The sequence below is a fragment of the Micromys minutus genome (assembly GCF_963924665.1).
Source record: "Micromys minutus genome assembly, chromosome: X".
Lineage (NCBI taxonomy): Eukaryota > Metazoa > Chordata > Mammalia > Rodentia > Muridae > Micromys > Micromys minutus.
The window spans coordinates 25,655,997-25,676,971 of NC_137970.1; the positions used below are offsets into that span (position 1 = coordinate 25,655,997).

The following is a 20,975-nucleotide window of genomic DNA, read 5'->3' on the forward strand; positions in this document are numbered from 1 at the left end:
AGGGGAGACACCTCTTGGTGATCAGGTTAGTACTGAGTTAGAAGCAACTTCATGGAAAAGCTTAGTATCTCCCAAACTGTAGAAAAACTTGCTCTAAAACATGGTGCTATTGGGAAATGGCATAATCTTTAAGAGCCTTTGGGAGTCTTTATTTGGGATCTTTGGAAGTCTTTATTGGGAACAATGCCATTAAAGTGATTATGGTACCCTGGTTCCTTCCTTTTCCTGTTGCTCCATTGGCTATGTTGGTCACAGTTTGGGCATGCTACATACCCACTGCCTTAGGTCCCTCTTCATTCATCAAAGGTTCAACAGTATCTAGGCCAACTGATCACAAACAAAACATCTAACCCTCTGAGACAAAATACACCTTTACTCTCTTGATCTCAGATACTTGTGATGACAGAAAGCTGACTAACCCAGATGGTATTTCTTAGGAGCGTAGGCAGTACTTGACCAGGTAGAGGAGGTGATCTAGGTGGGTCAAAGAGGCTGAGGTAAAGCACTGGGGTGAAAAGGTATGCAGCTCATTAAAGAAGCAGTAGGAAGGAAGCTTGCTGAGAGAGGTGCACACGTCCATGAAAACAGTGGAAATCCAGTGTAGGGGACCTTGGATGTCTGGGTGACATTTTGGTACTCAAGACAGGGAGAGACAGTAGAGTTCAAGGAGTTTGTCTGATTTTACAGGAATATGAATCTATTTAAATAAACTTAGTTGATAGCAGAAAGATCAAAAGCCTCCACACCATCTAGAAATAGTGCTACCAACACTAGATGAATTTTTTTCCTAATCTTTTGTCTGTATGCTTATGAAAGTAAAGTTCAGCGACCTTTCTGCTTATTTTTTGACCTTTATGCTACATTTTTATTAGGGCACCACTGTCGATTTTTAATATGTGGGTCTATTAATAAAAGACAGTTACCGTTTAATTTAGATAATCACTTTTTGGGCACTTAGATGACTTCCGTATTTTTGGTAATACAACTTTATAAAGCAGTAAAAATTACTTCTCTTGGATTCATGCATTTTTGAAATCAAATTATTGTGTTCACAAATAAATCCTTGGGACTCAGTTGATAATCTGTACCAAACTTCCTTCATGTAAGTTATATAAGCTGCAAGAGTTCATTGCTACTGTTCCTATAGAATAATGTTTGTCTAACCATACAGTATCCACATTTACTGTCCTAATTCCTTAACTGGCAGTTTTTTAGCTTGCAGTTAATGGCTAGTTTGCCTAAACTTCTTTTCATATGCTTATATTCATGTATATACCTTTAAAATTTATGACACTGTTACTGATTGGGAAGTTTTTTTGTTGTTTTTGTTTGTTTGTTTTTTGTTTCATTTTCTTTTTAGTATATTCAGAATTACCCATTGTTTTGTGGTTTCTTCAATTGCTATTAAAGTTGATAGCTCTCACCCAGGGACAATTCTGCTCTTTTATTTTTTATTTTGTTTGAACTGAATGCTGATGTTTTGAATGGATATAATGTCTGGAGCAAGAAAGGATAAGCAACCATGTGCTTTCTATTCAGCCAAATGCTTTCCATGGACCGTGATGTTCAAGAGACATTTCTACTGCACTTTGGTCTTGCTCATTCCCTTGCTTTGTATTGCATTGATCACCTATGAAGTTTCCTCCACCAGCACCTTATTGGATTTCTCTCTCTCTCTCTCTCTCTCTCTCTCTCTCTCTCTCTCTCTCTCTCTCTCTCTCTCTCTCTCTCTCTCTCTCTCTCTTAGATCTAAAATTACCAAGCTTGAGTTATAAATTTAGATGAGAATAAAGAATTGGTAGACCTGCTTACATTTTAATCTTCAGTCTCAGCAATGCCTCCTCACATTGCCTAGCAGTATTCTTTTATCTCTCTAAGGTTTTTTTTATTCACTTTATATCCTGATCACTGTTGCCTGTTCCCAGTAACCAGCTCTCATCATCCCTCATCCCACCCATCCCCTTCTTCTCCCAGAGGGTGGAGGCTTCCCTGGGTATCTCCCTACCCTGGCACTGTCCTCTGAGAGGCTCCACCCAGCACTGGACTCAGACACATACAGATACCCACAGCCAAATAGTGGATGGAGGTTAGGGACTCTTGTGAAAGAATACAAGGAAGGATTGTGGGCCTGAAAGGGATGAGGAACTTCATAGAAAAACCAACAAGTTAACTCACCTGGACCCTGTGGAATTTTAGAGTCTGAACCACCAACAAAGAACATACACGGACTGAACCTAGGCTCCCAGCACATATGTAGCACATGTGCAGCTCGGTCTTCGTGTGGGTTTCTGTGGCCTTTTAAACATTAATATCTCTATGTTATTTATCTCTATTCAATTTTTAGTGTTTAGTGACATTTTTAGTTTTAAACCACCTGATTATGAAAAAGTATCACTTCTAGGATGGTGATTTTTGTTTGAGTCACAGTTACTTTAGAAGCTTGGCCAAGAAGAGTACAGCCTGTTTACCTAATTTACAGTGTACTCTTCATTATTTTTGTTGTATTAGGGAGCCCAGGCCCTTACTTGGGCTAGAGAAGTACCAGGAGACTACAACTCCAAATTTAACATTTGCTCTTGATAATAGGGGACAGGAGAGATTTTTCATTACTGAAAATTTAATCTCTTAACAATAATTCTGATTTGGTAAGTGTTTTAGTTTCTCTCTATTGCTATAATAAAACACTCAGGCCAAAAGACAATAGAGGGTAAACCAGATTTACTTCACTTACAATCCAATATTATGGGTAAATGGAGACAGGAACCTCAAATACCAAGTCACATTACATTTACAATCAAGAGAAGAGAGAAATATATGCATACAGGCTTATTTGCTTGCTTCTATTTGCTCAATTACTCCACTCTTATATAGTTCTGGACTCCTTGCCAAGGGAATAGCACCGCCTACATTGGGCAGGGCATTGACACATCAGTTAACTTAAGACAGTTCTCCACAAACATGCCACAGTCCAACCCAATGTAGAGAGCTCTCTTTGAGACTCTTCTGAGATGATTCTAGTTTGTATTAAGATGACAGTTAAAGCTAATATCATAATAAAGTATCTAGAAGAACCAAGTGTGATAGTTCAGGTCTGTTATCCTAGAACTTGAGGTGAAGATCATACTGTATCTGAGGCCACCATGGGGTGGATCCCTGTCTCAAAATAAATAGAAAAAAAAATGACAAAAAAAGATCCCTAGAAGATTAAATAGATTAGTAAAAACCCCCAAATGAACCTCTTCTCTTCTTTCACCATTTTATAATGAAAGGACATAAGTTGTTACATTTCATTAAACAATGTTACAAAATTTATGTTCTTTGCACAACTTGTTATATTATTAACTTTTTCTAATTGATGTTGGTTCTTTTTTATTGTACTGCTGTATAGTCTCAGTGAACAAGACAGTCAACAACTCAAAAGCTACTTAATGATGTACTTAGCCTTAAAAATGCAAGTTCCCAGAATTATTAAGGAAACCTAAAAAATCCATACACATGTGAAAGATTGTATTCCAGCAAATTTCTTTCACAACTAGAATGTAAAAACATACTTAAGATATGAACAGATTTGAAAATAGATAATAGATACTTTATATTTTTACTTTTGGCACATTCACACTTATCATGTGATCAATAGTGAGAAGTCTCAGAAAAATCTAAGGCAGCTAGAACATAAAGGCCACTAGGCATTTAATATTTGGAGTCATAATAAACAGGTACTTAAAAATAAATTAAGTTTTAGGAAGCCAAAACAACATATCTCTCGGGATTAATAACTTTTCAGCAATGTGTTTGATTCTTACGTCAGCTAAATAACCCATAGTTTAATAAAACCCATCGTTTTGCAATGGAAATTGCCAAAAAAAATGTCAAAAATAGAAAACTTATATGGAAAGACCAAAGGTAATTTTAGATGAATTTGTTAAGCTAGGTTTTGTTTGTTTGTTTGTTTTTAACTTCAGGGTCTTTGTTGGCTAGGTATCTGATAGCTTTAACTCCTGTAAATTTTAAGTATTCGAATGGGTAAGAATAATGTTATCTATTGTTGAAGATCTGGGCTATGAGGAATGTCAGGGTTGGTAGGAGCCAGACTTTCATGGACATAATCATTCTGTATTAAAAATCTAATGTGCGTCTATTGTTGTGAAGGCTAGGAGGGTGGCGAAGTAACCTTCCAAACAGCCTGGCTTTTTGGAGCTCAGCAGAGTAGGTCAGCATCAGCCCCCCCTCTCCTCGTGCCTTCTCCCTCACTACACAGGGACTCTGCAGATGGGGTTTAAGAAGCTGTTTTTATGAACAGTATTTCTGTGTGTGTGCTTGTGCATATGTTAGAGATTGAATGCAGGGCTTCCCACATGCTAGACACTGCTGTTGAGATGTGTAGCTCAGGCTTTCTTTTTCAGTTTTTAGTTTGCAAAAGTGTCTCGTTAAGTTTCCTGGCTGCCATTGAAGTCACTAGTCACTGTATAGCTGGTGTAGGTCTTGGACGTGTGATCTTCCTACCTTAGCTTCCTGAGTAACTGTAATTACAGGCTTGTGTTGCCAAGCCTGGGCTTTTAATAAAATGGGCCCCACACTCTCCCATTTGACTTGGGCTAAGAAGAACAAACACAAGATTGTGCACAATGAGCCCAATAAGGAGGCCTGGACACAGTCCATAATATGTGGGAATGGCCAAAATCCATTTAGTCTGTTCAGCCTGGGTATTTAGCTGGTGACTGAAAATTTAACCCTTGTGTTCTCAAAGGAAAGCAACTGAAATAGAAAGTTCTACCTTCTATACAACTGACTCAGGATCATCCAAGGCCTGTTTCTATACAGCTCTTGCCTGAGATTTTTTTTTTTTTGTTCACTTTGTGTTCCAAAGGGTTTTTAAATAAGTGTGTAGTGTATCAGCATCAGAGAATATCTATGTCCCTCAAGGTGTGAGGTATTTTTTTTTATTTAACCTTACATGAGATAGAGTGGTGGGGATTGCCAAGTCCTGCAGTAGGACAGAGGTTCACTAAGTAAGTCCCTTGGGCCAGTTTGCTGCTTCTTAGAACTCCCATCCCCCCAAAATTCATGATCTAGACACAGAACCCAAGAATACCTTTGTTAGCATCCCTTTGTGACTCTGTTACATGTTCTGTCATAGAAGATTACATTTCAGTCAGCTTTCCAAATAGCTTGATGGATACAGAGATTTGGAGTAGATTGTGGCCATGTACTAAGGAAGGAGTTTGGTTCTGTTTATTTGTTTGTTTTGTTTTGTTCTTCCCAGTGACTTCCATTCTTAATACATCCATAGTTCTCTCCCAAAGCCCTGGCAGGCCTTTCCCCTGATCTGTACTAAAGTTCCATAGAGGGGCTAGGAGGATGTTACAGTGGAAGGTGCCTACAAACTGAGGAAATTCCTGGAGTCCACACAGTAGAAACAGAGAGAACTGACTCCGGACCACCACTCATGCACATGTGCACACAGTAGATAATTCAAAGAACTAAGGACTTGTAATGGGGCTTTTAAGGGAGCTGCATTTGGTTGCACTAAATATAGTTACTAATGTCCCTTTAACTGTGCTGTAGATCGTAAGGTACAGGATGGTGACCTTTCCCTTTCTTCTCTGTCTCATTCGTCTCCTTCTGTCCGCCTTGTGTTCCTCATTTATCTCTTTCCTCTGCAGCTGTCTTGTGTTCCTCCCTTGGCCTTTCCCTTCTTTCCTTTTGTTGCTACTTTTCTCCTGCCTCTCTCTGCCCAAGTCTTCCCCACTCCAACTATCTCTTCTCATTTCTTTCCCCTTATCTGGTTTCATTTTTGCTTGCCCAGGATTAAAGGGCTAACAGCAACAGCGGTATTTCCTGTGTCAATACATACCTGTTAATAAAAATCATGCTCAGTGGATATTTCTGATTTCAGAACCTGGTGTCCGTGACAACTACAGAAGGAAGCAGGCTTTAAAGTTCTAGTAGTGGCCTGTGTCTTGTTAATGATAGGGCTACTGGTAACAGTCATGTTAATAATAATGCTTTCTCCTTTTTTTTTTGGATTGTGGTTAATTTTTACTAAGCTTGTATCACTTGCCAAATACCATTCTAAGAAAGTACATTTCAGTATACTCTGGGACCCTAGTGGGTATCCAAGACTCTGCAGGGAGCTGGTAAGGTCAACATTCTCCTCATAATCCTAAAATATCATTTGCTTCTTGCATTGTGCTGACATTTGTACTGGTTATAGAAAAACAATGGGAGGTAAAACTGCTGACTCTGACCCAAGCCAAGGCAAATCATCATTGTGGTGCTTGTCATTCTCATGACAAAAAGGGGACAGAAAAAGCCAGATATATTTTAGAAAGTTTCTAATGATAGAGCACATTTTATTAAACCTTGACCTTTGAAGACATGTCCTTTTAATGTCTTCTGGGAAACCATGGCGCTGTAGTTGTAGAATATTTCTTCAGGCTAAGTGTGTTTGACTTGAGACCTTACTATGTCGCCTTTTTCAATGACTGTCACTTTTATTGGGAAGAAGAACTAATAACCTGTGCTTATGCAAACTTGCTCATATGGCAGACATTTTCCTGCAAGAGGATGAGTGCAACTGCAGTTTTAAGGTAAATAACCTACTGCTCCAATGGCTGGACGAAATGATCCCTCCTTAATGAGACAGAAGGCTATGTTAACTCTTTTAAAGCCATCTTATGCTCTCAAATGTCATTTATAATTGAAGTGGAAATGTGCTTGGAATACAAATGAATTTTCAAATTACAGAGCTAAAACTATTTCCCAAGGTTTATGTAGTATGAACCCTCTCATTTTGTAAATTAGAAAAAATAGAACCCACATATTGGAAACTATACCACAGATGACATTTCACAAATGTATGATTTATGAACTCCTAGTTTGCAGTGTTTTAAATTTCTAGGCACTTTCATGTATTCCTTTTGATCTGACCCTCACACAGGCCTCTCGGTCTATAGAACAGTGTAAAGATTGAGAAGTGGAGACTCAAAGAGGTTAATCGGCTCACTTTCTACTTCTTGCCCTTTCATCTGTTAGCTCAAGGCCCTGAACTAAAGGCAGCGCCAATGTAGAGGAGGTGGACATTGTACAACCTGGCAGCTAAATACTTGTGAACGAAAAGGAGATGGAGAAGTCAGGGGAATTCCCAAAACTGCTGTAACATGTGGAAGGGATAGCTGAGAAACTAATAATAAAAACAGAATAGAGTTATTCAATAAATGTTGTGTCATCTGCTATGGAGAATTCTTAGATGTACAGACCCTGAGCCTGTAGTGTTTTGGGGGAGAGATAGCATGCAGACTCAAACTTGTTGAGGCTTGGTCTGTTGCTGTGTATTATAATGTTGAATACTGACTGGCCCTCAAGGTATACCTATCTCCAAAGAGGAGGATATCCTCATGCACTATGTAACATTGCTCCTTATTTGAAAACTGTTGGTTGAATAAAGAAGCCTACAGCCTGGACAGAAGAGAGGTAGGCCAGCTTTTGGTTCCCGAGCTTGTGGTCTAAGACGGGACCAGGAAGGAGAAGATGGAGAGAGAAAAGGTCATGTGGTAATGGATGCTGAGAACAGGCCCTGAGGTCTAGCCAGTCAGAGTAAGAGCATCCCAGGCGGGCCATGGCAAGTTACATCTTGAAATTATTGGCAGGGAAGTAGACATAATAGCATAGAAGTTAGATACCTGCCCAGCTCTAGTGCTTTTTTTCATGTTAAACTCTTTATGATTATGATTATTTTATTTGTTTACATTCTAGCTGTTGCCCCCCTCTTAGTCCCCTCTCCTAGAGTTCCTCAACCCATTCCTCTTCCCCTTGCCTGAGAGAGTGCCCCCCACCCCCTTCCCTGGGGTCTCAGTTTCCCAAGGATTAGATGTATCTTCTCCCACTGAGGCCAGCCCAGCCTGTGCTTTGCTGCCTGTGGTGGCTCAGTCTCTAGTAGTTCCCTGGGGTCCAGGTTAGTTGAGACCACTGGTTTTCCTATGGGGTCATACTTCCATCAGCTCCTTTAGTCCTTCCACTAATTCAACCACAGGGTTCCCCAACTTCAGTCCATTGTTTTAGTGTAAATATCTGCACCTGTCTCAGTCAGCTGCTGGTTGGGCCTCCCAGAGGACAGCCATGCCAGGCTCCTGTCTATAAGCACATCATAGCATCGGTAATAGTGTGTGTCAGGCCTTGGTGCCCCCCCCCCCCCAACCCATAAGATAGATACCAAATTGGGCTGGCCTTTGGACCACCTTTCCTTCAGTCTCTTCTCCATATTTTGTTTCTGCAGTTCTTTTAAACAGGAATAATTCTTAGTTCTACTGCTTTCAAGGGTTAAGTTGTACACATTTTGTCTGGGAACTGAATGATCAAAGGTGGGGATTGAAGCCTCTGATTGAGATTGAATATTTACTACAACAGGAACTCATGAGAAGAATCGTTTCGTGCCTTAAGAAAATCGTAAATGGAGTTCTGTTGCTGCTCACCTAAGAATTACTTTTGCTCACAGGAAATGTTTGTGAAAAGAGGAAGGATCTGAAATGAGTGTTGCCAAATGGTAGAATTTGGGTGTGAAAAGGTGATTACACGGAAACAAGAATTCACCAAAATAAACTAGTGAGCATAGGATCCAAGAAGGAATATCCGGTGTAGAAGCTAGTGATGAAAATGACACACAATTATAAGTGAATATAATTACTACACTAAGCTGTTGGCAATGTTCCCTCCAAACCTGAAAATGTGACAATGTTGCACGTTATGGTTTAGACGTGAAGTAGTCCCTGAAAAAGCTTGTGTGTTGAAGGCTTGCTCCCCTGCTGATAAGAGTTGAGAAATGGCTGGATCAGGAGGGCACTTACTTCTTCAGGGGACAAATCCATTGATGAATAACTGAATGGTCTGTTAGGATACAGGACCTTGCTGAAAGAAATTGGTCCCTAGGGGACATGAATTTGAATAGGATATCCATTTTCTGACCCCCTCGATGGTTGCCTCTCTGCTTCCTGTCTGCCATGATGTAACTGTTCTCTTCCCTATTACCATTCTGCTATGGCATACAACCTCATAAAAGGAGGAAGGATAGAGTCAGTTGGCACAGACTAATACCTCTGAAACTGTGAGCCAAAATCAATGCTTGCTCAGTTGGTCTTGTTGGTGCACACGTGTAATCCTAAGGATTTAGGAGATTGAAGATGAAGGATCACGATTTAGTAAACATCCTATAACGCACACGCACACACACACAAATCCTTTTTTTACTTGGTCATGGAAACAAAGTACTAGCTAATACACTCTAGGTATGGACAGTTTTCTGTTTGATTTTTTTTTAATTGATGCTATGTGCCAGATATAGAAGTGTATGATTGTAGTTCCACCTACTTAGATTGAGGCAGGAGGAGCAGTTGAGCCCCAAGAATTCCAAGACATCCTGGACAGTACAGTTAGACATCTTCTCAAATGTGGTGCTTTTCGATAACTTTAGTCTGCTCTCATTTAGAAATCAAGTCACCTCTTTCCAGTATGTCTTCACCTGAAAACATCCCTATGTGCGTCTTGGAGAAGCTCCGATTGCTCTTCCAAGTTCTTTCTTCTCCTTTATGCCATTATGTTAGTTACCCCCACCCCCGAACACGGAATTAACCTGATTTAGATATTCTTTACTGGTTTCTTCTAGAAAAGTCAGAGAAATACGATCCACGTGATGTTGAAAGACTCCAGCAAGATGATAATTGGGTTGAAAGTTATTTACATTGGAGACATAATGTTGTGGACGAAACATTGAAGATGCTTGATGAGAGTTTTCAGTGGAGGAAGGAGTTCTCTGTCAATGGTAAGCTTGACAAATGATAGTTTATCCCCAAGGCTACCCATGGTAGCCTTCTCTAAAATTTTAAAGCCACTACTAGATTGAAATTTGTTTTCAAAATTGGTTTTTGAAATCTTAGAGGGAGTTTTACAGTAGTTTTCAGATATGTGAGAAACTCTGTAAAAAAGGTTACCTATTGTCTCCCTCTAAAAGGTTAACAAGAGGAAGCAGGCACAACTGCCCAGTCCTATAAAGCATCACCTGTCATAGAAGATTATGAACTCTGGAGTGACTGGGCCAAGTTAGCAATTCTAGAACTAATTTTCTCCCCATTCTTTATGCTAAAGTCCAAAAGAAAGGGCATATTTAAAATCTTTGAGTAGAGAAAGGCTACTGATTTGCTTGAGTTAATTTTATTTCCAGCCACTTTGCTGAAGGTATTTATCAGCTGTAAAAGTTTTCTGGTAGAATTTTTGGGGTCACTTAAGTATGCTATTATATTATCTGCAAATAGTGACATTTTGACTTCTTCCTTTCCAGTTTGTATCCCTTTGATTTCTTTTTGTTGTCTCATTGTTCTGGCTTGTACTTCAAGTACTATATTGAACAATTAGGGGGAGAGTGGGCAGCCTTGGCTAGTCCCTGATTTTAGTGGGATTTAAGTTTCTCACTGTTTAGTTTGATGTTAGCTACTAGTTTGCTGTATATTGCTTTTACTATGTTTAAATATGTGCCTTGAATTCCTGACCTTTCCCAGACTTTTAACATGGAGGGGTATTGAATTTTGTCAAATGCTTTCTCAGCATCTAGAGAGATAATCATATAATTTTTTTCTTAGAGTTTGTTAATTAAAATCTTAAAAAGTAAAACAGTGGCAAATGTGAAAACAGTAGGTAAACCACTTCCTTCAAAAGCTACAGATGGCAACATGTACTTGTTATTGGGTGCTGGGCTAGTGGGTGGGTAGTGGAGACAGGAGGGTCCCAGGGGGCTTTGCTGTCAGCTAGGATAATAGTACAATCAAATGAGTTCAACCAGATAGAAATTTAGTGAGAGTCTCCATCCCAAAAGTAAGGGGAGAGTTAGAGAAGAAATCCAACGTCAATTCCCAGTCTGTATACACACACACACACACACACACACACACAGAGAGAGAGAGAGAGAGAGAGAGAGAGACAGAGAGACAGAGAGACAGAGAGACAGAGAGACAGAGAGACAGAGACAGAGAACAACGTGTGTATACAGGGGACTAGAGAGGAAGAAGAGACAGAAAAATGGCATCATGATAAATAAAACAGTGCTTTCCCCCCCCTCAAATTCTGTGATTGTGTGAATATTTTTTCATATGACTTTTGTTTGTTTTTTTGGGGGGGTGGGCAGGGATAGAATCCAGGACCTTGTGTGTGCTAACCTATACCCTACTACTGGCCTATACCCAGACAGTGCACAGGATTAAATTGAATAGTTTCTTCATATTAACATGTTTGAAACCTACCCAGAATCTAGAGGCAGCCACAAAACTAAGAAAAGTCTTTTCAGCTCCTTCCATCATCTGTAAATCTTTTGTTACTTGTTTTCTCTGTAAATCTTTTGTCCATTGTTTTCTCAGCAGGAAGTAGCCTTTTGTAGAGTCAGCAACTCATTCTAGTTTTTTTTTTTTTTTTTTTTTTTTTTTAAATTTACAATCTAGCCTTTGCCCCTCCCCTCCTCCTGGTCACCCCTCCCACAGTTCCTCATTCCATTCCTCTTCCTCCCTGTCCCTAAGAGGACACCAACCACCAGGCCTCCGCCCTCAAGAGGCTTCAAGTTTCTTGAGGATTCAGGTGCATCTTCTCCTACTGAGTCCAGACCAGGCATAAGTTACATTTTATTCAAGATTTAAGTAAATTGTATCTTGTTGAAGTTTGAACTAGAAGAACTACCTTTACTGTGTGAGTTGTCTTTTTAGATCCATGGAATGCTACTATTACTGATCAAAGTTTATCACTTTCTAGACCTTAGTGAATCCTCTATTCCAAGATGGTTATTAGAACTTGGTGGTATTTATCTCCACGGTTATGACAAAGAAGGTAACAAATTATGTAAGTATATGTAATTCATACTCTAGATTTTTCAAGACTTTGAAATATACACCTGTGTCTCAATTAATAATCTCAGGAGTTTTCCATATGCAGACAGAACAAATTCCCTGCACTGGAGATAAATGGTCATCTTTAACCCTGTCAAATACTATCAAGGCATAGTTTGCATTATTATAAACTAAGCAGTAAACACAAGTGCTGCCTGTGCTTTAGTTTCTTGTTTATTTCTATGATAAGACACCATGACCAAGAAAACATAGATGAGTTTATTTGAGGCTTACAGTTTCAGAGGGTTAGTGTCCATAACCATGGTATGGTAGTCGGCAGGTAGTCAGGCATGGCCCTGGAGCAGTAGTAACAGTCATAGTCATCTCATGAGCCTTTATCTCTTGTTGCTAATGCTCCATCTAGTATTTATTTTTATGGAGAATCCTTTGACCATTGCTAAATATCCAAAACATACTTTTAAGTCTCTTGGCTTTTTTCTGAAATATGTGTAGTAAGAGTAGCAGTTGTCTGTGATTCAGATGCCTTTCTTATCCCCTCTTCCACTTGCCAAAATCTCGGTTGAGTTCGTAGAGATTTGGAGAGTTTATGTGCAGTTTGGTTGCCCTATCCTTAGCTTATAAATGGCACTGTATTTTGACAGCAAGCTGCACTGTCTTCTCATTTCTCTGTCTCTCCTTTCTTAGTCTCTTTTTCTCATACCTCTTCTGCAGTTTGCTCCTGAGGCATGTTTTCCAAAGCCTGTTCTAGCTGATAATGTCCCTTGGCATGGTCTCAAGCACATCGGTCTTGCCAACTTCCTAATTCACAGGGCAGATCCTATGCAATTCCCAAGCTAGCGGCAAGCCCAGCTGGGATCTCTTGACTGATCTGCCTTCAACATGATCTACAACTCACACCCGTGTCCTTCTGGTCGTGGGCCTCCTTCTCTATTGCTCAGCTCTAACCCAAGTGTAGGCTCTCCCTGCTATTCAGCCTCATTTTGGCCCCCTCTACCTGCAGCAGCCTCTTCTGCAACAGTTCAGTCCTTCCTACTCTGTCCCCTAGTTGTCATAACCCAAGTGTAGGCTCTCCCTGCTATTCAGCCTCATTTTGGCCCCCTCTACCTGCAGCAGCCTCTTCTGCAACAGTTCAGTCCTTCCTACTCTGTCCCCTAGTTGTCAGCTCCTCCCTAGTTCTGACCAGAGAAGTTTGCTCCCTGACCTCTCCTGCTCTAACCTCTATGGCCCTAGCCAAGCTAGGTTTTGAAATGAGAGAAGCAAACACAAGGGAGGACATCGGAGTTCTTAAGCTATTCCCTGTCTCTTTTCTACTTCTCTTCTTGCCATGCATCCCAAAAATTCTTAGCTGCCACTTATTGGAAGCATTTGCACGGTCCACTCCCCTGCACCACACTCTCCAGGGCCTGCTGCCTGCCTGTCTCTATCTCTCTAGCAATTTATCAAAGCATTGGTTTTCCTCTTGAGCACAGTGAAGAGCACTTCTCTGCTATCCCGTGTTTGTTCACCTGCAGTCCTCTTTTCAGATCACTTAAATGGGACGTCTGTGTATTTCCGAAAGGAGAGACAAATAGTTTGCCTCTCTTCTACTCTTTAATTTAAAAGTACCAAGGGCAACCATTTCTCATTTTCAAGAGGGGAGAGATGTTTTTATTCAAAACAAGATGAATGATAACTGAAGGACTATGTCAGAGGAAAGATATATATATATATATATATGAAAATGTCATCAATTGTATGCTTGTTTTTTTATCTGTTTTTCTGCTTAAAGTCTGGATTAGAGTGAAGTATCACATCAAAGACCAGAAAACCATAATGGACAAGAAGAAGCTCATAGCATTCTGGTTGGAAAGATATGCCAAGAGAGAAAACGGGAAGCCTATCACAGTGATGTTTGACATGTCTGAAACTGGACTCAATAGCATAGTAAGCATTCTGCATTAATTCTGAGTCATTGTTTGTCCCGGTTCCCTCCATCCTTGTTGTCTTTTTGCCAACCATATATCATTGTAAAATGAAGCTAGCAGAATGCAGAAGGATTCATTCCCCCCTTGTGTTGTGTGTGAAGTCAGACATGGAAAAGGGTTTGCAGAGCAATACATTTGCTTCTGGATTTGGCAGTGTTCCCTGTCTGCTGTGTAAGATGGCGAGGTGCACAGGTAAGATGTGAAGGATGGTACGGAACAAGTCATTATGATGGATGCTGAGCTTTTTTTTAAACCATGTTCATGTCCCCACACACCGACCTCCATGCGTGGCACCGAGTACGTGCTCACTAAATACTGAATAAAGAGATGCATGACCTCTGTGACCTTGCATTTTTACCTTGTTTGGAAGTTGCAAGATGTTCATGTGAGTTTACTCTGTACCACTCTCCACGCTTTTCTTGGGCACTTGTGCATTCTTTTTGGATTTTTATAAACTTGCTTATTTTATTTGGTAAGCTTCAGGAACGATTTTTCTTCAGGTGACTTTTGGCAGTTTGAAAACATGGTTAAATTAAGAGTTGCACTAGCAACACTTATTGCATATACACGGATAACCCCAGCACCTCATGGAGCTGAGGTCTAAAGATAATTTGAACTTAGGAGTCCAAGGATAGCCCAGCTAGCATAGTGAGACTGTCTCAAAAAATAATGGAAGATCCAAAAGAGTCTAAATGTCCAACAGGACAAAATAGTAAATTATATTATACCTAATTGGTAGCCACATATGTTGGTATTTGTGAAGAACTTGCAATAATATCCGAGAATACCTTTTTAAGAGGAAAAGAACAGCTTTACTATAGCATATTGCTGTGTAACCCAAAATGGTGATGTCTTGGATTTAATCAACAAAACTAGGTCACACAGCTTCAGGAGACGGAGATGGCAGCATGTTTTCTCACATTAAGAATCTAATATCTTGCACTTTTTAAATGTACTTTCCATCGAGTGGATCTTGAATTATAAAGTAAAACATTTTGTATCCTAAATTAAACTCAAATAACTTAAATAGGTTTATATTCATTAAAGTTAGATTATGGTCCTATTGTCCTTTAAGTGCCGCAGTCACCTATTTATTACCTTGCAGCCATGAATAATGTATGCTAATGTTTCCTGTTCCCTAATATGGGGGGGTTGACGAGCTATATGATAAATTTTTTTCAAGAGACTTGCATGTTGTCCTTTCTAATTTTAAAGAAAGTCTGTTTGTACGATTGGAGCTTTCATTCATTGTTAGTGTTATAAAGCACCTGAGTCTTTATTGGATAATTTTGTTTACTATCACAAAGTCGGTTTATAATAATGGATATAAGAAACATAAAATGCTTTAGTAAGAATTAGACTACCATGTTGACTGTAACTTTTTGGCTTTCTAGCAGAAAGAATGGAATCATTTAATGTTATACAAATAGCTGGACATTAAATAATTAATTCCTTAAGAAAATGTATCTATTCTCAGCAGTTAAACTAGAAAGAAAAAAACCCAGCATTTGTCATCAGAGGATGGACACTGAATAATACAGGTATCATTCAGAAAAGCACCCATACATTGTACAGCAGTCTATTTCATAGAAGTATGCTGTGTAATACCCAATGTGGACACACACCACTGACATCAAATCCCCCACGATTAGCTTTTATGAGCAAGGACAGCCAACTGACTGAGTGGTAATAACTACTGGATAAAAGCTAATACTTTCTGAGAGTAATCAACAGATTTTAAATTAGGTAACCAAAATTTGATACAGCTAGTTTTTGTCCTTTTATCTGACTCTTACTTAACTATAGATTTTTGAAACTATGTCCACTGCATATGAAGACTATTTATGAAGCTATTACTGTATACTAGGGCTTCTCCCATAATTATAGTTGAGAATGCTTACTGTCAGTTTCCTGCAATTGAAGGCACTGCTGCTTACATGCTAGGAAAGCCTTTCTAGCCTCACCTGTCTAGAATTACCAGCCTTTCAATAGCTGTGCTGGATTGCAGCTTGTCTGCTTAGCACTACAAACTAGAAGTCTTTATAAGGTGGCTGAGCAGGATGAGTGGAACAGGCTGCCAGTATGGCATAATATGGGGAATGGAACATGACTAATATCCCTAATGGCCTCACTTCCTGTTGTTGTGTATGAAGCCAGAGAACTAACCAGGCAGCTGTTTAATACAGTCTCCTAAAGCTTGGAACAAAAGAAACAGCTCTTGATTATAAACTAAGAAACCAACAACAAACTAATACAGGGCATATTAAATAAAAAGCAAATTGGCAGATCAGTGGGATCCTTGTAGAAATATAATAATAGCGTGTTTTATTGAAAATTTTATAAGATAAAAATTAGATTTACAAAGTAAATACTATACCATAATGTATAGCCACATATGTGCATATATATTATTTGAGTTAGTTATGTTATAAACTGTATATCCTTTTCAATACTTCTTTAGTTGTTCAATAGAACTTTTAGAGTCTCTCTGTGGGGTTTGCTTTTATATCCACTGTATGCCCCATGGCTTTTGTAACCTGAAACATATAACAATTTGAAGTAATACAAATAAGTTTTAAAATACCCATAAGTATATGACTTCTTCAATTCAATGTTAGGGCTAATTCTTAGCTTAATAACCTAAAACTGTAATCCTTAGGGCTATAGATACTAGCTTATCACTTAAGAAAAATGGTTGTCTCGTTTGCATTTAACAACTTATCACTGTTCAAAACCTAAAATTTAATTTTGTCTGATATGGATAGTCTTAAAATTTCAATATTTATTTTAGGACATGGACTTTGTACGATTTATCATCAACTGCTTTAAGGTGTATTACCCCAAATACCTCTGTAAGTAACTTACTCCTTTTTAAATATAATATATTGAAACTGTAGGTGGTGTCCAGAAAAGGTAGTTTTATATTATAGACTCTCATACCGGAAACAGTTTTCTGATGAAGTCTTTTAAATGTATTCTTAGGTAGATCCGTAAATCCTTACCTTGGTAGATAATAGACACTTTTCTGAAGTAGTTTTCCTTTATAGTTGTTACAAGTGAAGGTCTAGACTCCAACACTACATGTAATACTGAACGCTCAGCTGTGAGCAATTATATATGTTTATTTGCAACATGAGCCCATTTGTACTGATCTTTGTGTAAAATGATATTTATTATATGGAATCTGCTGTATACCAGGGCACTTAAGCAGTACTAATAAAGCACATTTTAAGGCAAACAAAGTACAGTGTGTTACTAATTGCTGCTTTAGAACTGGCAATAAGAAATTACTGAGCCAGAATGCGCTACATTTAACTCTGGTATTTAAAGGGTTTTGTGTTGTTCTGTTTTCTTGTGGTGCTGGGGATTGCACACGGGGCCTCTGCACTTGCCAGGCAAGTGTTCTCTCACTGAACTAACATCCTCAGCCCTGTTTTGTTTGCTTTTAATGTTAACCCTCCCTCTAATAATGGGAGTTCAAACGATGGGCTCTTTCTTAGACTTAGAAGTTCAGTTTTCACTTGTGGGGTTTACAGAATAGATTACCTGTTGGGAAACTTAGTGGCCAACCCACCTACCAGTCAGTTTTATTTAGCTCTAGTGTGGTAAATGTCAGAAAGGCAGAAGAGGCAAAAGGATATCAAAATGGAAATTCACAGAACTACCCGCATGAATTCCTGGCAGATACCCCAGTTATGATCTATTGGGTAACAAAAGCATAACGCAAGTCTAGAATCAACACCACATACAGCCTTATGCTGCAAACCCTTCTGAGACTATTTTCGAATGTTTTTAGATAAAGAAAGTGGCAATATTCAGGTTGGGAAACTTGAACATTCTATAATTCCTTATACATCTGGCACATGCCCTGATTCATTAGATCTTTCTAAGCAGTGCCCATTAGTGGACACTACAGAAATACTGCTTCAAGATATTAACTTGTTTCTTTTATGGACAAAACAAAACTTAAATATTTATTGAATGATCTAAAGGATAAGCTATGTAGAAATAGTCCTAACGTAACTATTGATAAAATACTTCAGCCTTTTAAAACATCTGTTGAATGAAATATTTAAGTTTATGATGAGCCTCAAGGAAAATGTAACTATAAGGATCTATAAAATATGTCGAAGATTATTTTGACAGAACTGTTCCTTAATTCATGGATTCATATACCGGATTCATATGCCACTGCTCATTTCAGTGAACTACAGATGATGTCTCTGTTCTGTCAAGATGGTGTGGTTTTGCAGACATTGGCTCTTATGGGGTCTTAAACTTACTGTTCTTCAAAACCTGTCATGAACTCCAACTATTAGATCTTACTTATATCACTGCCCAAAAGCAGGAATACTAAGCCTGAGCTACCTCTTACTGGTACCATGTTCTCTTTGTAAATTTTACTTTGTGCTTCTTTTGTATAACATTTTAGGGGATTCTCATCTTGGAGAAGAATGAAATATTGATTCATCTGCAATAGAACAATGAAGCACCTTTGTGGTTTCTGATTTCTTTCTCCAATTTGCTTATAGGGCCACCTAATATCCTCAGTTCTGTGTGTTCTATGTACTTCACAATTTTTCGCATCCTGGAGTTCATAATAATTAAGAAAAGATACACTTTCTGTGTCTCTGACACTCCTCCCCCTTGTGAGCCAATGGTTCATTTCTAGCCCCACTCCTGAATTAGACCCTGGCCAGCCAGCTCCATTTTTCTCACATGGTAATGTTTGTCTAGGTCAGGTCAAAGTGATAGACTATTGTAAAGGGACTAAGTCACATGAAGTGAATTTCTTTTTTCATCTTTCAGCAAAGATTGTGATCTTTGATATGCCTTGGATAATGAATGGTGAGTATATTATTTGTGTTTTTTTGACTTTCATTTGTCTTACTTGGCCAATTCAGCTATGTGCCTGCCACTTCTTAGGAACTTGTTCATACTATCCTTATGGACTCTTAAAAGGCTGGAGCCAGAGTCCTCAAAGGTGGCTTTGTAAACAGATAGGACTGCCATCCTGTCCACAGAGCTTGGGAGTTCTTCCACTTGGCTTTTGTAAACCCAGCAGGGATTGTAAATCCCACCACTCGGGTAAAGCAATTACAAGAAACCTTGTTCTCTTTCCCACACAGAAGGCGAATTACAAAAGTGCATTTTCTCTTGGTTCCAGTGTTGAGGGACAAAGTGGGAGAGATCTGAAAGTCACTCCAAACCACGGAAATCACATGGGCATTTTTTGACAGTCATAATTTTTCTAAGAGTCTTTTTGAAATGGCTGTTGAAAAAAAAAAAAAAAAAACTTCCCTAGTGATTTGACAGGCAATTTGTTCTTCACACTGATTTCATTGCTGGTTCCATAAAGTCCATTGTTGCCAACAACCAGGAAAGTCTGTAAAATGAAATTTGGTGCTTTGAAAGTTCTTCTTGGCAAGTCTTTTAATACTGATAAACAGAAAACAAATGAAATGCTTACATTATTAAAATGTTAGATCAAAAAGAAAAACATGTGTCACTACTGACTCATGGAAATAAAAAATAGTTATAGTAATGAACTTTGTAACTAGATAAAATTGATAAATTATTGGAAAGACCTAATCTGCTGAAGCCCACTCAAGACCCAGAAGTAGTAGCCAAAAGTAAATAAATAGATAAAAAGAAAAGTTTAAATTCCACAAAGAAACATTCAGGCTTTGGTGAAATTTCTGGCAAATTCTATGAAATAATTAAAGAATTTACCCTGACCCTTTGTAAACAGTTCTAAAAATAGGCCACAAAGTAGAGCTTGTAACTCGTTTATGAGTAAATTCAATCCTGCTACCAAATATCACATAAGAGGAAAACTGTAGACACACCAGTAGTCTGACTGTAGCTGGGGGTATGCCTCTGTAGAGCCCTGAGTTCCACCCCAGCACTACAAAAGGACAAAACTAACAAATCATAGCCAAAGAAATAGAAAAAGCATTCCAGGTGGAAGAGTGCTTGAGAACTGAATTTAATCCCTATGAGTCTATATAAAGAAACCAGTCCTAGCAGCAGCACATGCTTATCCCCCTTAGCTCTGAGAAATGAGGATTGAGAGAAGGAATAAGCAGATCTCAGGAACTCTCTGGCCAGCCATTCTAATGTCATGGATGACCAAGCAAGCCATGACAAATCAGGAATTGTCTCAGTGATGCAAAGTTGGTTCAAAGTAAAAAAAAAAAAATCAGCATGCACCCAAACTCTAATACCCTAACACACTCTCATGATAAAACTCTTTTAAAGGTAGGAGCAGAAAGTACAGATCATTCTCAGCATCGACATGACCAGCACGCAGGGAGGGTTGCCCGCCAAGGAAGTGCTCTGAAGCCTGCATGCCTTGATTATCAGAAATTGGCTTGGGGCTCCATTCTGTAGGCATGATTGATTTTGCCTGTGGCTAGTCCCTACTGGTACTCCATGGCCTACCTTAAATCACATGTTGGTTTTCTCTCATAGCCAAGCCCTGCCCTAATCCAAGGTCATGTTGTTCCCACTAATCCAAAGCTCCCAGCTCCCCCCGCATCCCTCCCCCAAAGAGACACGCCTACCAAACATGAGGGCTGCCTCCCAAAAGCTGGGAGCAGAGGCCAGACCTCTCTTTAGGTGATAGCAATTTTTTAACTGCGTACTGCAGAGCTCTTTGGCATGACAAAAGGCTTTTATGATAACCCACAGCTAGGAACAGTTACGAATTATTTCAATAAAGCTGGCATGAAAAAAAAATCAGACTTAACACTTCATTTAATTCCAATAACATGACTTCAATCCTGTCAAGTCACAGGCTGTTTTAAATTGAAAAGGAAAGTTTAAATAGTACTTGAACAAAAGCCTAAATCATAGGGAACCAGAATAAAAAAAGAAAAAAAAAAAAAACAAAAAAAAAACAAAAACCCAAAACCATGATTTTCTAAACCACCCTTTGATGTTTCTATTATTTTGAGTTCCCATGATTTCTTGTCTACTGCCACTTTTGTGTGTTTACTGCAGCATTATGCTTTTAGGTTTTTTTTTTTTAATTTTTCTCAAAGTGGATAAAAAGTCCCATTAGAAATAATTTTTTAATTAAGCCTAAAACCAATGACATGACACAGGACAGGATTGTAGCTGTCCAATA

At 38.9% G+C, this 20,975-nt stretch overlaps 1 protein-coding gene across 3 annotated transcripts in view; it reads left to right on the plus strand.

Moving 5' to 3' along the window:
• MOSPD2 (motile sperm domain containing 2) overlaps positions 1-20,975 on the plus strand; it is a 39,611-nt gene that overhangs the window by 3,863 nt on the left and 14,773 nt on the right. For 2 of the 3 annotated variants that reach the window (XM_080911068.1, XM_080911066.1), the window contains exons 3-7: positions 9,659-9,814; positions 11,785-11,871; positions 13,648-13,802; positions 16,635-16,695; positions 18,653-18,691. In XM_080911068.1, the coding sequence (XP_080767194.1) occupies positions 9,659-9,814; positions 11,785-11,871; positions 13,648-13,802; positions 16,635-16,695; positions 18,653-18,691 (498 nt within the window). The remainder of the gene's footprint in view (positions 1-9,658; positions 9,815-11,784; positions 11,872-13,647; positions 13,803-16,634; positions 16,696-18,652; positions 18,692-20,975) is intronic. The other variant, XM_080911067.1, reaches the window with a different exon arrangement.